The sequence below is a fragment of the Panulirus ornatus genome, chromosome 2 (genome assembly GCF_036320965.1).
Source record: "Panulirus ornatus isolate Po-2019 chromosome 2, ASM3632096v1, whole genome shotgun sequence".
NCBI classification, from domain to species: Eukaryota; Metazoa; Arthropoda; class Malacostraca; order Decapoda; family Palinuridae; genus Panulirus; species Panulirus ornatus.
Genome location: NC_092225.1, coordinates 68971462 through 68986716, shown reverse-complemented (window position 1 = coordinate 68986716; position 15255 = coordinate 68971462). Strand labels below are relative to the sequence as shown.

General features: G+C 38.6%; 1 protein-coding gene across 1 annotated transcript in view; it reads left to right on the top strand.

Annotated features, from left to right (window-relative positions):
- The window catches only part of Nsun2 (tRNA (cytosine(34)-C(5))-methyltransferase Nsun2), a 42956-nt gene that overhangs the window by 18049 nt on the left and 9652 nt on the right, over window positions 1-15255 (top strand). The window contains exons 7-9 of the mRNA XM_071676884.1: window positions 1092-1269; window positions 8203-8357; window positions 14965-15118. Of these exons, the coding sequence (XP_071532985.1) occupies window positions 1092-1269; window positions 8203-8357; window positions 14965-15118 (487 nt within the window). The remainder of the gene's footprint in view (window positions 1-1091; window positions 1270-8202; window positions 8358-14964; window positions 15119-15255) is intronic.

Here is a 15255-nt window from a genome sequence, read left to right as displayed (position 1 = left end):
TCCTCGATAAAAACTTTTCACTGCTTCTAACAACTTGCCTCCCACACCATATATTCTTAATACCTTCCACAGAGCATGTGAGGAATGTTCAGTATTTTATTTGTATATGTATTTTCCTCCAGTTTCATTTCTAATACATTTCTTCACTGGAAGTAAGGTGTATTTCAGAAATCTCTTACAAGCATTATGTAGATATTTTGAAGTTTGCATTGCATGTATTTCAAAGGCAAGTTACCTTTACTATTTCTGTATTGTATGATGCTACTAACCACACAAGTGAGATTTCACCTATTATTGATAAAGCTCACGTATCTCATAACAAAACAGAGCTCTTTTGTATATTGTGCAGTTTTTGGTTATTGGGTATCATCATGATCCTCATTTATTTGTGCATTTTTTACACATGGGAACTGTTGTTTTTCATTTTTCTTTTCTTGTTTTTTCATAAACTATGGTGTATTTCTAACCTTACCACTGGTATTTGGAAGCTATACCTTTGGAGTTATCACACCAGATGCATTTTATAGATATGCCTTTGGACTTGTTATCTCACCACATGCATTTTGTAGATATGCCTTTGGAGTTGGTATTAAATGTCACCACTGCCATTTTGAAGATATCCTGTTGGAGTTGATATTACATCTAACCACATACATTTTGGAGATAACCCTTTGAAGTTGATATTACGTTTCTGTGTATGCATTTAAGGTGTTTTGGTCTTTAGAAATTTTTGATATCTGGAAAACTTTCTGTCTGTCTACATAATGTTATTTTCAGAATTGTTTTGAATTGGTAGCCTTTTATTTTTTTCAACCAGTTGCTTTTCTGTATGGTTTTCCTAATTAGATATACTTAGGTATGATTGATGTTCCAGATGAAGGGTTTTGGTCTGGCCTCTTGCATGTTTGTTGAAGAGATGTTGCAGTTCCTGAAATTTGCCTTATTAGCTACAGAATGTTTTTTTCCTTATTAGCTATATAATGTTTTTTGCCCGAGATGTGTGTGATGGATTGAATGTTATTTGTTGTAAGTAGTAGCTCCCTTCACTGATGCTCCCATTTCTAAAAGTATTCATCCAAGTACCTTGACAGACTACAGCTAAGGATAGCTCGTCGAGGGCTGGAGTTACTAGCAGTTGGTGGACGTCTAGTATATTCGACTTGCTCCCTCAACCCCTTGGAAGATGAGGCAGTCATTCAGAGGCTGCTTGTTGAGGCTGATGGTTCTCTTCAGTTAGTTGATGTTAGAGATCAATTACCTGGACTAAAGGTATTTATATTGGAATACTTTTCAGTGATACAGCATACTATAATTATTCATAGCAGTAAACCTAGCAAATATTTATAAATTTGCTCTTGGATTTAATTTTGTAGAAATATCAGAATCACATTACATCATTTGACAGAACATGTTAAGATATTCTTATATTTTTTCTTCTTATGTGAAAGTTAACCCAAGGACCCCTTTTATTGGGCTCCCACAGCTTCAGGGCAGCACCCAATGTAGAAGCAAGCAAATGATTCTTTCCTGTGGAATAAGAGGACCCTTTATGGGGCTGTATTCTGATATTTCCAAAGGCAATGATACAGTCTCACCAAACTTGCAGTTTGACCACTATGTACATATGTTAGTGTAAGCTGGGAGCAGATTTTCTGTAATGCACATAGATTTGAATATGACAGCATTTTTAGAGATATTAATCTTTTTTTTTTTTTTTTTTTTTTTTTTTTTTTTTTTTTTTTGCTGCTGTCTCCCGCGTTTGCGAGGTAGCGCAAGGAAACAGACGAAAGAAATGGCCCAACCCACCCCCATACACATGTATGTACATACGTCCACACACGCAAATATACATACCTACACAGCTTTCCATGGTTTACCCCAGACGCTTCACATGCCCTGATTCAATCCACTGACAGCACGTCAACCCCGGTATACCACATTGATCCAATTCACTCTATTCCTTGCCCTCCTTTCACCCTCCTGCATGTTCAGGCCCCGATCACACAAAATCTTTTTCACTCCATCTTTCCACCTCCAATTTGGTCTCCCACTTCTCCTCGTTCCCTCCACCTCCGACACATATATCCTCTTGGTCAATCTTTCCTCACTCATTCTCTCCATGTGCCCAAACCATTTCAAAACACCCTCTTCTGCTCTCTCAACCACGCTCTTTTTATTTCCACACATCTTTCTTACCCTTACGTTACTTACTCGATCAAACCACCTCACACCACACATTGTCCTCAAACATCTCATTTCCAGCACATCCATCCTCCTGCGCACAACTCTATCCATAGCCCACGCCTCGCAACCATACAACATTGTTGGAACCACTATTCCTTCAAACATGCCCATTTTTGCTTTCCGAGATAATGTTCTCGACTTCCACACATTCTTCAAGGCTCCCAGAATTTTCGCCCCCTCCCCACCCTATGATCCACTTCCGCTTCCATGGTTCCATCCGCTGCCAGATCCACTCCCAGATATCTAAAACACTTTACTTCCTCCAGTTTTTCTCCATTCAAACTTACCTCCCAATTGACTTGACCCTCAACCCTACTGTACCTAATAACCTTGCTCTTATTCACATTTACTCTTAACTCTCTTCTTTCACACACTTTACCAAACTCATTCACCAGTTTCTGCAGTTTCTCACATGAATCAGCCACCAGCTCTGTATCATCAGCGAACAACAACTGACACTTCCCAAGCTCTCTCATCCCCAACAGACTTCATACTTGCCGCTCTTTCCAAAACTCTTGCATTCACCTCCCTAACAACCCCATCCATAAACAAATTAAACAACCATGGAGACATCACACACCCCTGCTGCAAACCTACATTCACTGAGAGCCAATCACTTTCTTCTCATCCTACACGTACACATGCCTTACATCCTCGATAAAAACTTTTCACTGCTTCTAACAACTTGCCTCCCACACCATATATTCTTAATACCTTCCACAGAGCATCTCTATCAACTCTATCATATGCCTTCTCCAGATCCATAAATGCTACATACAAATCCATTTGCTTTTCTAAGTATTTCTCACATACATTCTTCAAAGCAAACACCCGATCCACACATCCTCTACCACTTCTGAAACCACACTGCTCTTCCCCAGTCTGATGCTCTGTACATGCCTTCACCCTCTCAATCAATACCCTCCCATATAATTTATCAGGAATACTCAACAAACTTATACCTCTGTAATTGGAGCACTCACTCTTATCCCCTTTGCCTTTGTACAATGGCACTATGCACGCATTCCGCCAATCCTCAGGCACCTCACCATGAGTCATACATACATTAAATAACCTTACCAACCAGTCAATAATACAGTCACCCCCTTTTTTAATATATTCCACTGCAATACCATCCAAACCTGCTGCCTTGCCAGCTTTCATCTTCCGCAAAGCTTTTAGTACCTCTTCTCTGTTTACCAAATCATTTTCCCTAACCCTCTCACTTTGCACACCACCTCGACCAAAACACCCTATATCTGCCACTCTATTATTATTATTATTATTATTATTATTATTATTATTATTATTGTTATTATTATTATTATTTTTTTTTTTTGCCGCTGTCTCCCGCGTTTGCGAGGTAGCGCAAGGAAACAGACGAAAGAAATGGCCCAACCCACCCCCATACACATGTATATACATACATGTCCACACATGCAAATATACATACCTACACAGCTTTCCATGGTTTACCCCAGACACTTCACGTGCTGTGATTCAATCCACTGACAGCACGTCAACCCCGGTATACCACATCGATCCAATTCACTCTATTCCTTGCCCTCCTTTCACCCTCCTGCATGTTCAGGCCCCTATCACACAAAATCTTTTTCACTCCATCTTTCCACCTCCAATTTGGTCTCCCACTTCTCCTCGTTCCCTCCACCTCCGGCACATATATCCTCTTGGTCAATCTTTCCTCACTCATTCTCTCCATGTGCCCAAACCATTTCAAAACACCCTCTTCTGCTCTCTCTACCACGCTCTTTTTATTTCCACACATCTCTCTTACCCTTACGTTACTTACTCGATCAAACCACCTCACCCCACACATTGTCCTCAAACATCTCATTTCCAGCACATCCATCCTCCTGCGCACAACTCTATCCATAGCCCACACCTCGCAACCATACAACATTGTTGGAACCACTATTCCTTCAAACATACCCATTTTTGCTTTCCGAGATAATGTTCTCGACTTCCACACATTCTTCAAGGCTCCCAGGATTTTCGCCCCCTCCCCCACCCTATGATTCACTTCCGCTTCCATGGTTCCATCCGCTGCCAGATCCACTCCCAGATATCTAAAACACTTTACTTCCTCCAGTTTTTCTCCATTCAAAGTTACTTCCCAATTGACTTGTCCCTCAACGTTACTGTACCTAATAACCTTGCTCTTATTCACATTTACTCTTAACTCTCTTCTTTCACACACTTTACCAAACTCAGTCACCAACTTCTGCAGTTTCTCACATGAATCAGCCACCAGCGCTGTATCATCAGCGAACAACAACTGACTCACTTCCCAAGCTCTCTCATCCACAACAGACTTCATACTTGCCCCTCTTTCCAAAACTCTTGCATTCACCTCCCTAACAACCCCATCCATAAACAAATTAAACAACCATGGAGACATCACACACCCCTGCCACAAACCTACATTCACTGAGAACCAATCACTTTCCTCTCTTCCTACACGTACACATGCCATACATCCTCGATAAAAACTTTTCACTGCTTCTAACAACTTGCCTCCCACACCATATATTCTTAATACCTTATTATTATTTTATTATTATTATTATTATTATTATTATTATTATTATTATTGTTATACTTTGTCGCTGTCTCCCGTATCAACGAGGTAATGCAAGGAAACAGACGAAAGAATGGCCCAACCCTCCCACATACACATGTATTTGCATACACGTCCACACACGCACATATACATACCTATACATTTCCATGCATACATATATATACATACACAGACACATGCATATATACACATTTACATGATTCATACTTGCTGCCTTCATTCATTCCCATCGCCTCCCCGCCACACATGAAATGACAACCCCCTCCCCCACATGCACGCGAGGTAGCGATAGGAAAAGACAACAAAGGCCACATTCGTTCACGCTATGTCTCTAGCTGTCATGTATAATGCACCAAAACCACAGCTCAAATCTTCTTTATGTTCTCTAATATTTTCTGTATTATTCTATCATTAGGTGGGTTCTCAAGGCTACATTTACATTAAAGGATTTAAGCAACCTGGGAAATAATGTAGAATTATCACTAAAAGGGAGACCTATATCAAAGAGAGGTTTGGATTTAACTCTATAGATAATTTCTTTGCAAATGTAAGAGATTTATCAATGAAGGATTTAGGATAGTTTAACTTGGATCCAATAAAATATATCTTCTCAGACTCATTATCAATAAATTCCAAACTTTATATAAGTAATACCATAAGGAACATCATCTGGAATGATGATAGAGTAACTCTCTTATGTTGAGCTGAGTAATAGTGAATATAAGAACAAACATTGGTGGGTTTTCTATACATGTTAATCTTCAACATTTCTCTGTCCCTATGGATTATGCAATCTTAAGAATGGTAACATACAGTTTTTTCCACTTCCACAGTAAATTTGATAGAAGGTACTAAATTGTTAAGTAAAGGGAAAAATGTTTTTAAATTGTCGTTTGTTGGCCAAACACAGAGAACTTTATCTACGTACCTAAACCAGATTGCCTTAGAGGGTAAGATATCCATTAGTAATTTTGTTTCAAAGCATTCCATGAAATACTGGTGAAAGACAGTTACCTATTGCCATACCATTAAATTGAAATACAGTCTTCTATACACAATTTTATCAATTCAATAAACACAGAATTTGAAACTTGGAACTTTTGTGAACAAGGAAGAAACAACAAAACTCACCAGTTTGAAATGAAAATCAACTTGGATGTCTTTAAGCTTGTTAACTAAATCTTCATTGTTCATGATATTAGAATTTGATATATTACCAGCTAGTGGGCTTGATAAAGAAACTAACCATCTTTGGTATTTATGTGTGATTAAGCCCACTGAACTCACTGTGGGCCTTGCTGGAAATTTATGACAATGAAGAGGACAGTGAAAATTTTTTGATGAGAGAATCATTACCTATCAACAACAACAACTTCATTTTATGGTTAAACCTAAACCTCCCCTTGATTCCAAGAATCATTTAGTTATCCCTTTTACTGATAATGTTACATTACTTTCCAAGTTGCTTAAATCCTTGAATGTAAATGTAGCCTTCAGAAAAAGCAATACTGTAAAGACTATCTTAAGAAAAACTTGCCAGAAAATTCTGCGGGTCATGTTTACAGAATCCCTTGTAAAAGATGTAATATGTTTTATGTTGAGCAGGCTGTTAAGGATCTTGATGTTAGACTTAACTTAAACATAGTATAAGAACAGGACAAGAATCAAATGCTTTGTTTAGTCATGTTCAAAATTATGACCATTGTATAGACCAGTAACGCTAATTCAGTTATTATTCTTTACCTCAAGAAATATTGCTGAATTTCTTATAATTGAATACACAGAAAACTGTAACATTGATCTTAGTGAAGGCATCTTGCCAGACCCGAACTCCACCATCCTGTAATATGTATACCAATGGCATAGCTACGTCTCTTCCTTGTATATCAACTGACTACTCTGCATCTCCTATCTCATTCTTGTATCTCCCCTGATAATGTGATCACTACTCGAAAGTGCACTTGGGTACTCATTGTGTTTCATTTTCCTCCTGGTTATCAGCAAATATGTATACAGTAAACCCTTGATTTAACGGACTAATCATGAGAAGGGGGAGTCTATTAATACTGAAAGTCTATTAAATCAAGAATGTAAGCTGTGGGTAATTTTTTTAGTGTTTTATGAAATTTATAGTTTGCACACTTTCTTTTAACTCCTCTATCACTTGATGCCATTTTAGATTTTAAGGATTGCAAAATTATATGAAAAATTAAGTCACAATTCTCTGAATACAACCTGACTGCAAGGTAGCTTGAGACTAACTGAGACCAAAACAAAGTAAGTATACCCAACTCTACCAAAAACAAGTTTGATATGAAACGTGCATGTTGCTGATTTTATTATTTTTTTCATTTTCAAAATTATTATTAATTAATGTTTTATTATTTGCCCTGTATATTGAATGTGAAATTCATTAAATCAGGGTCCATTAAATCGAGGGTTTACTGTATGTATATGTTTGAAGGAATAGTGGTTTCAACAATGTTATATGTTTGCGAGGCGTAGACTATAGATAGGGCTGTGTGGAGAAGGGTGGATGTGTTGGAAATGAGATGTTTGAGGACAATATGTGGTGTGAGGTTGTTTGATCGAGTAAATAATGAAAGGGTAAGAGAGATGAGTGGTAATAAAAAGAGTGTGGTTGAGAGAGCAAAAGAGGGTGTTTTGAAATAGTTTGGTCAGTGGAGAGAATAAGTGAGGAAAGATTGACCAAGAGGATATATGTGTCAGAGGTGGAGGGAACGAGGAGAAGTGGGAGACCGAATTGGAGGTGGAAGGATGAAGTGAAAAAGATTTTGAGTGATCGGGGCCTGGACATGCAGGAGGGTGAAAGGCGTGCAAGGCATAGAGTGAACTGGAACAATGTCGTATACCGGGGTCGACATGCTGTCAGTGGATTGAACCAGGGCAGGTGAAGCATCTGGGGTAAACCATGGAAAGTTTTGTGGGGCTTGGATGTGGAAAGGGAGCTGTGGTTTCGGTACATTATACATGACAGCTAGAGACTGAGTGTGAACGAATGTGGCCTTTGTTGTCCTTTCCTAGCACTACCTCACGCGTGTGTGCTGGAAGGGGGTTGTCATTTCATGTATGGCAGGATGGCAACAAGAATGAATAAAGGCAGCAAGTATGAATTATTTACATGTGTATATATGTATGTCCCTGAGTATGTATATATATGTATATGTTGAAGTGTATTGGTATGTATATGTGCATGTGTGGACATGTGTGTATATACATTTGTATGTGGGTGGGTTAGGCCATTCTTTTGTCTGTTTCCTTGCACTTCCTTGCTAACGCGGGAGACAGCGACAAAGGTATTCTACTCATAAAATATTGCTCCTTTTCTTTATCAGTTCATGCCTGGTTTAGAAGACTGGATACTTATGAATCGGGAGATGGAAGTCATTAGTTCTCCAGAAGAAATCCCCATCAAGAACACAAATCTTTTCAACCGGCACCTTTTCCCACCCTCTCCTGAAAATAAGGAAAAACTTAATCTCCGTAGATGGTATGTGATGGCTTGCAGTATCTGTTTTATATAGTGTAATTTGGAAGGATCATTGATTTTATATCATTCCATTTTAACTAGAAAAATATAGCACTAACTTTTCCAATAGATTTCTTTAGAATCACCCTTTGGATGTTCAAAAGATGTCATAGTTGGCGAATGAAAAACAGCTTCTCTGCCATTAGTAGAGCACTATGAGCATCTAAAAGAGCATATGTTTGGTAGGGTGGTTGAAATACCAATTTATCCCACAAAATAGGATATATCCATTAGGATTCACCTTCTCACCTTTATTGACCTGTATAAGAAGCCACCAGATGCTCTTCACATGAACTCAACAACTATATGACAACCTGCCCTGGTCTGTGACATCGTGGTGCAGACATGAGGTAGTGCCAAACAACTTGGCCCTCTTATTATTCACTGACCTCTGGCTTCATGCCTTATGTCCTTTGCAGCAGGGAACCAAGATGGAGCAGAATGAAGGTTAAGAAACTAAGTAGATTGTCGTGGGGCTCTTCTTACAGTACATAGATTTTTTATCCCTGAGATCCAACATTTCTGGCAAGTCTGAAATGTGGTAGATCAATAGCACTAATAGAAAAGCTTCCATTCACTTATCTGGAAAAATATCAGCATCATCTGTAATTCACAGAGGTTGGACCTTGTCACTTTCATGCAGTTCAGTCACCTGTTATCCTTCTTAGACGTAATGTTTTCATGGGCTTAAAATATTCCTTGTGTTAAACCTGGTGGATACTTCTGTCAGTATCTCTGAAGTGTGAGGGAGGTGGAGTGAGTATTTTGAAAGTTTGTTGAATGTGTTTGATGATAGAGAGGGAGATATAGGATGTTTTGGTCGAGGTGGTGTGTGAAGTGAGAGGGTCAGGGAGAATTATTTGGTAAACAGAGAATAGGTGGTGAAAGCTTTGCGGAAGATGAAAGCCGGCAAGTCGGCGGGTTTGGATGGTATTGCTGTGGAATTATTAAGAATGGGGATGACTGTGTTGTTGACTGGTTAGTGAGGATATTCAGTATATGTATGGTTCATGGTGAAGTGCCTGAGGATTGGCGGAATGCATGGATAAAGCCATTGTACAAAGGCAAAGGGGATAAAGGTGAGTGTTCAAACTGCATAGGTATATGTTTGTTGAGTATTCCTGGGAAGTTATATGGGAGGGTATTGATTGAGAGGGTGAAGGCATGTACGAAGCATCAGATTGGGGAGAAGCAGTGTGGTTTCAGAGGTGGTAGAGGATGTGTGGATCAGGTATTTGCTTTGAAGAATGTATGTGAGAAATACTTTGAAAAGCAAATGGATTTGTATGTGGCATTTATGGATGTGGAGAAGGCATAGAGTTGATAGAGATGCTCTGTGGAAGATATTAAGAGTATATGGTGTGGGAGGTAAGTTGCTAGAAGCAGTGAAAAGCTTTTATCAAGAATGTAAGGCATATGTACAAGTAGGAAGAGAGGAAAGTGATTGGTTCCCAGTGAATGTCGGTTTGCGGCAGGGGTGCGTGATGTTTCCATAATTGTTTAATTTGTATATGGATGGGGTTGTTAGGGAGGTGAATGCAAGAGTTTTGGAGAGAGGGGCAAGTATGCAGTCTGTTAGGATGAGAGGGCTTGGGAAGTGAGTCAGTTGTTGTTCGCTGATGATACAGCACTGGTGGCTGATTCATATGAGAAACTGCAGAAGTTGGTGACTGAGTTTGGTAAAGTGTGTGATAGAAGAAAGCTGAGAATAAACGTGAATAAGAGCAAGATTATTAGGTTCAGTAGGGTTGAGGGATAAGTGAATTGGGAGGTAAGTTTGAATGGAGAAAAACTGGAGAAAGTGAAGTGTTTTAGATATCTGGGAGTGGATATAGCAGTGGATGGAACCATGGAAGCGGAAGTAAGTCACAGGGTGGGGGAGGGGGCGAAGGTTCTGGGAGCATTGAAGAATGTGTAGAAGGCAAGAACGTTATCTCAGAAAGCAAAAATGGGTATGTTTGAAGGAATATTGGTTCCAACAATGATATATGGTTGTGGCATGGGCGATAGATAGGGTTGTGCGGAGGAGGGTGGATGTGTTGGTAATGAGATGTTTGAGGACAATGTGTGGTATGAGGTGGTTTGATCGAGTAAGTAATGAAAGGGTAAGAAAGATGTGTGGTAATAAAAAGAGTGTGGTTGAGAGAGCAGAAGAGGGTATATTGAAATGGTTTGGTCACATGGAGAGAATGAGTGAGGAAAGATTGCCAAAGAGGATGTATGTGTCAGAGGTGGAGGGAACGAGGAGAAGTGGGAGACCAAATTGGAGGTGGGAGGATGGAGTGAAAAAGATTTTGAGCGATCGGGGCCTGAACATACAGGAGGGTGAAAGGCGTGCAAGGAATAGAGTGAATTGGAACGATGTCGTATACCGGGGTCGACATGCTGTTAATGGATTGAACCAGGGCATGTGAAGCATCTGGGGTAAACCAGGGAACGTTTTTGTAGGGCCTGGGTGTGGAAATAGAGTTGTGGTTTCGGTGCATTACACATGGCAGCAAGAGTGTGTGAGTGTGGACAAATGTGGCTTTTGTTGTCCTTTTCTAGCACTACCTCACACGCATGATGGGGGGGGTGTCATTTCATGTGTGGTGGGATGGTGGCAGGAATGGATGAAGGCAGCATATATGAATATGTGCATGTGTATATATATATGTATATGTCTGTGTAAGTATATGTATGTATACGTTGAAATGTATAGATATGTATATGTGCATGTGTGGCCGTTTATGTATATACATATGTGTGTGGGTGGGTTGGGCCATTCTTTCATCTGTTTCCTTGCACTACCTTGCTAACATGGGAGACAGTGACAAAGTATAATGAATAAATAATAAATCTCATTTTTACCTCATAATATTTTTTTAATTCTAAGTTGAGCTTAATGTCAACCATACATTAAAGCTTATGCTTCTGCTGATGTTAGGGCATGAATTTCTTGGATCTTGTAGTCAGAATGGAAGAAAAGTGTCTGAGTCCAGGTAGATCTTCAATCTATATTTCTTAGGACCAAATAGCCATAGGAGTTTGGATTTTTAACATTATAGACACCGATCTTTCTAATATAGTTTTCTGTTTTTTAAATGCTATTGTAATGTAAAATATATGAAATATACATGTCTTTAGAACATTCAAAAATATTTATTGTACTTATTCAAAATTCTTTCTTTTCTCTACTTCAAACAAGTTGTAGTGTAGATCATGTTAGAGTTTGACAGTTACATAGATGATGAAGTGCTGTGGTATGTACACTTATTAGATAACATCATAAGGTTACAACATGAGCAGAAAGCAAAAAAATTACAGAAAAGCATGTAATGCTGCAACTTTGAATTTGAACCTCAAACACCAGGAGATGTACCCAGCTGACTTTTCAGGAAATGCTGAGTGTTTTAATAGTACAACCAATCTCCATGGACTTTCTTTTTTAACGATATGCTGGCATTATGACATTTTTATAGGTACTAGGTGTGGTTTTGGTTACTTACCTACACAGGCAGCACTAGTGGCAACTCAGGGATGCTTTATACTGTGATTATTTCTGATACTTACACTCATCCTCTATTTCTCCACCACTCCTAACTTCAGCAATAAGCCACATCTATGTAACATATGTTAGCTCACTTTTTGTACATATCTTGTAACTCTTCCTGAATTTCTTTCATCTTGTAATGGGAAACAGAAAATTTAAAAGATGTACGCTCTCCATCATTTCTCCACAGATCATTTGGGGATCTATACATTAACTTCATTGTTATACCATGGCCATACAAGGTTTATTTTTTCATACGTATTCTCCTTTTCCCATGTTATTTAGGTAGTATTAAGAACAGAGGACTGAGCCTTAGAGGAAAAATCCTCACTTGGCCTCATTCACTGTTCCTTCTTTTGGATAAGTAAAAAATTGGAAGGAGGATTTCCAGCCCTCCCGATCCCACCCCTATGAGTCACCTTCTACAACACACAGGGAATACAGAGGTAAAATTCTTTCTCTCAAGGACAAGGCCATATAAGTTCCTAGCTGTCATGTGTAATGCACCGAAACCATAGCTCTCAATCCACATCCAGGCCCCACAGACCTTTCCATGGTTTACCCCAGACGTTTCACTTTCCCTGGTTCAGTCCATTGACAGCACGCTGACCCTGGTATACCACAATACACTTTGTTCCCTGCATGCCTCTCACCCTCCTGCATCTTTAGGCCCCAGTTGCTCAAAATCTTTTTCACTTCATCCTTCCACATCCAGTTTGGTCTCCTGTTTCTCCTTGTTCCTTCCACCTCTGACACATATATCCTCTTTGTCAACCTTTCCTCACTTATTCTCTCCATATGTCCAAATCATTTCAACATACCTTCTAATGGTCTCTCAACCACGCTCTTTCTATTACCGCACATCAATCTTATGCTTTCATTCCTTACTCGGTCAAACAACTTTACATCACATATTGTCCTGAAATGCTTCATTTCCAACACATCCACCCACCTCTGCTTAACCCTATCTGTAGCCCATGCCTCGCTACTATATGACATTGTTAGAACTATTATGCCTTCAAACATACCCCGTTTTGCTCTCCTAGATGATGTTCCCTCTTTTCACACATTTTTCACTGAACCTTCCCCCACCTTATGACTCACTTCCACTTTCATGGTTCCATTTGCTGCCAAGTCCACTCCCAGATATCTAGAAAACTTCACTTTTTCCTTTTTTACATACTTTTTATTTATTTATGTTTATATTATACTTAATTGCCATCTCCCTCATTATCGATGTAGTGCAAGGAAACAGACGAGGAATGGCCCAACTCACCTATGTACACATGTATATACATAATGCTCACACACGCACATATACATACATATACATTTCAATGTATATATACATATACATACACAGACATATACGTATATACACATGTACATATTCATACTTGCTGCCTTCATCCATGAGATAGCATCCCTCTCCCCCCTTCCATATATATATATATATATATATATATTCTTTCTTTCTTTCAAACTATTCGCCATTTCCCGCATTAGCGAGGTAGCGTTAAGAACAGAGGACTGGGCCTTTGAGGGAATACCCTCAACTGTCCCAATTCTCTGTTCCTTCTTTTGGAAAATTAAAAAAAAAAACGAGAGGGGAGGATTTCCAGCCCCCCACGCTCCCTCCCCTTTTAGTCGCCTTCTACGACACGCAGGGAATACGTGGGAAGTATTCTTTCTCCCCTATCCCCAGGGATAATATATATATATATATATATATATATATATATATATATATATATATATATATCCCTTAGTAATATTTTTCAAAGAATTCCATGTAAAGATTACTTAATATTGGTGAAAGAGGGTTACCCATCGCCATGCCAAATTTATGAGCATAATATTCTCCATCGAATTGAAATACAGTCTTTTATACACTTTTATCAATTCACTAAATGCAGAACTTGAAACGTAAATCAAGATTATCCAGGACATCAACCAGATATCCTAAGATGTCATCAGCTGGAACTTTTGTGAACAAGATGAATCATAAAACTTACCAGTTTGAAATGAAAATCAACAAGGATATCATTAAGCTTGTTAACTAAATCTACATTTTTCATGATATTAGGATTTGATATATTACCAACAAGTGGGCTAAGTAAACAAACTAACCATTTTGATAATTTGCATGTGAATTAGCCCACTGAACTCACTATGGGTCTTGCTGGAAGGTTTGGCAAATGTGTTTTGATAAGTCCATACCTATGTGGCAATGAAGGGGACAATGATGAAAATATTTCTTTTTTATAATGGGAAACGGATAATCAAACACTTTTTTAACTCTCCTATTAGCCCGGCATTTCAGGATTATACTTCAAAAATTCATCTGCTGTTTTGTGAGAATCCTAAACGTTGGATACAAAGTCTGGATGTTTTTGGACAGAGAAAATTTGGACTAGATTTTCTACATGTATGAGGTACTTCTTATTTTGGCATTGTGTGAGATAAAACAGGAAGAGACTCCTTTCACTTCAGCTTTGTATTAAAGTTTTTCATATATATCCAGTAATAAGTGTTTGTTTGTGGTTGAAGGAGGGTTCATTGCCCTAGAGGTAAGTGGAACATGGGTAGCTTCCCTAGGTTGCAAACTTGACTGGGCTTGGCCCCATGCATGACCAGTTTTACTGGCAGATGTTTTATTCTAAATTTTCATGCTCAAGCAGTCTCTTATTCAACAGAGCCATTGGAAATTACAGCTTGACTTTATATCCTAACATCTTACCAAATCAAAGAGTTCCTTACACAGTACTTGAAAAATTTTTATCCTCATTCTTTCAGCTGTGAGTTTTTTTTATTACTCCTTGCTGAATGGAAAATAGTATCATGATTCAGTTTGTGTTTATTTTGGTCAGCCCTCTGTACATACCTATACCACCTCAACACTCTGTTTTAATTTTATTGGTTAAATCTTCTAATGTTATATTATTCTCTGATCTCAATGTAAAGTGAATGTTTCTAATGTTTTACATCTTATTTTCATAGCGCAAATCTAGAATGTCTCAGTTTTCTCTTCCATAGTGTAAGAATCTTACCCCACCACCAAGACACTGGAGGTTTCTTTGTGGCAGTACTGGAGAAGGTGAAAGCCCTCCCTGGTGAAAAGATCTACATGGAAGCAGATCAACCAGTAGATAATAACCAGTCCACATCTAACACACAGAGACTCAGACAAGTAGGGATGATTGTCTTTGTACTGCAATTTTTTTATTAATTCAAAAAGTCTGATATGTGATTCAAAGATTTTTTCATATTTTGTGATAAGGTTTTAAATTGTAATTCAGCTTGTACAGCATACATATTTTTTTCAGT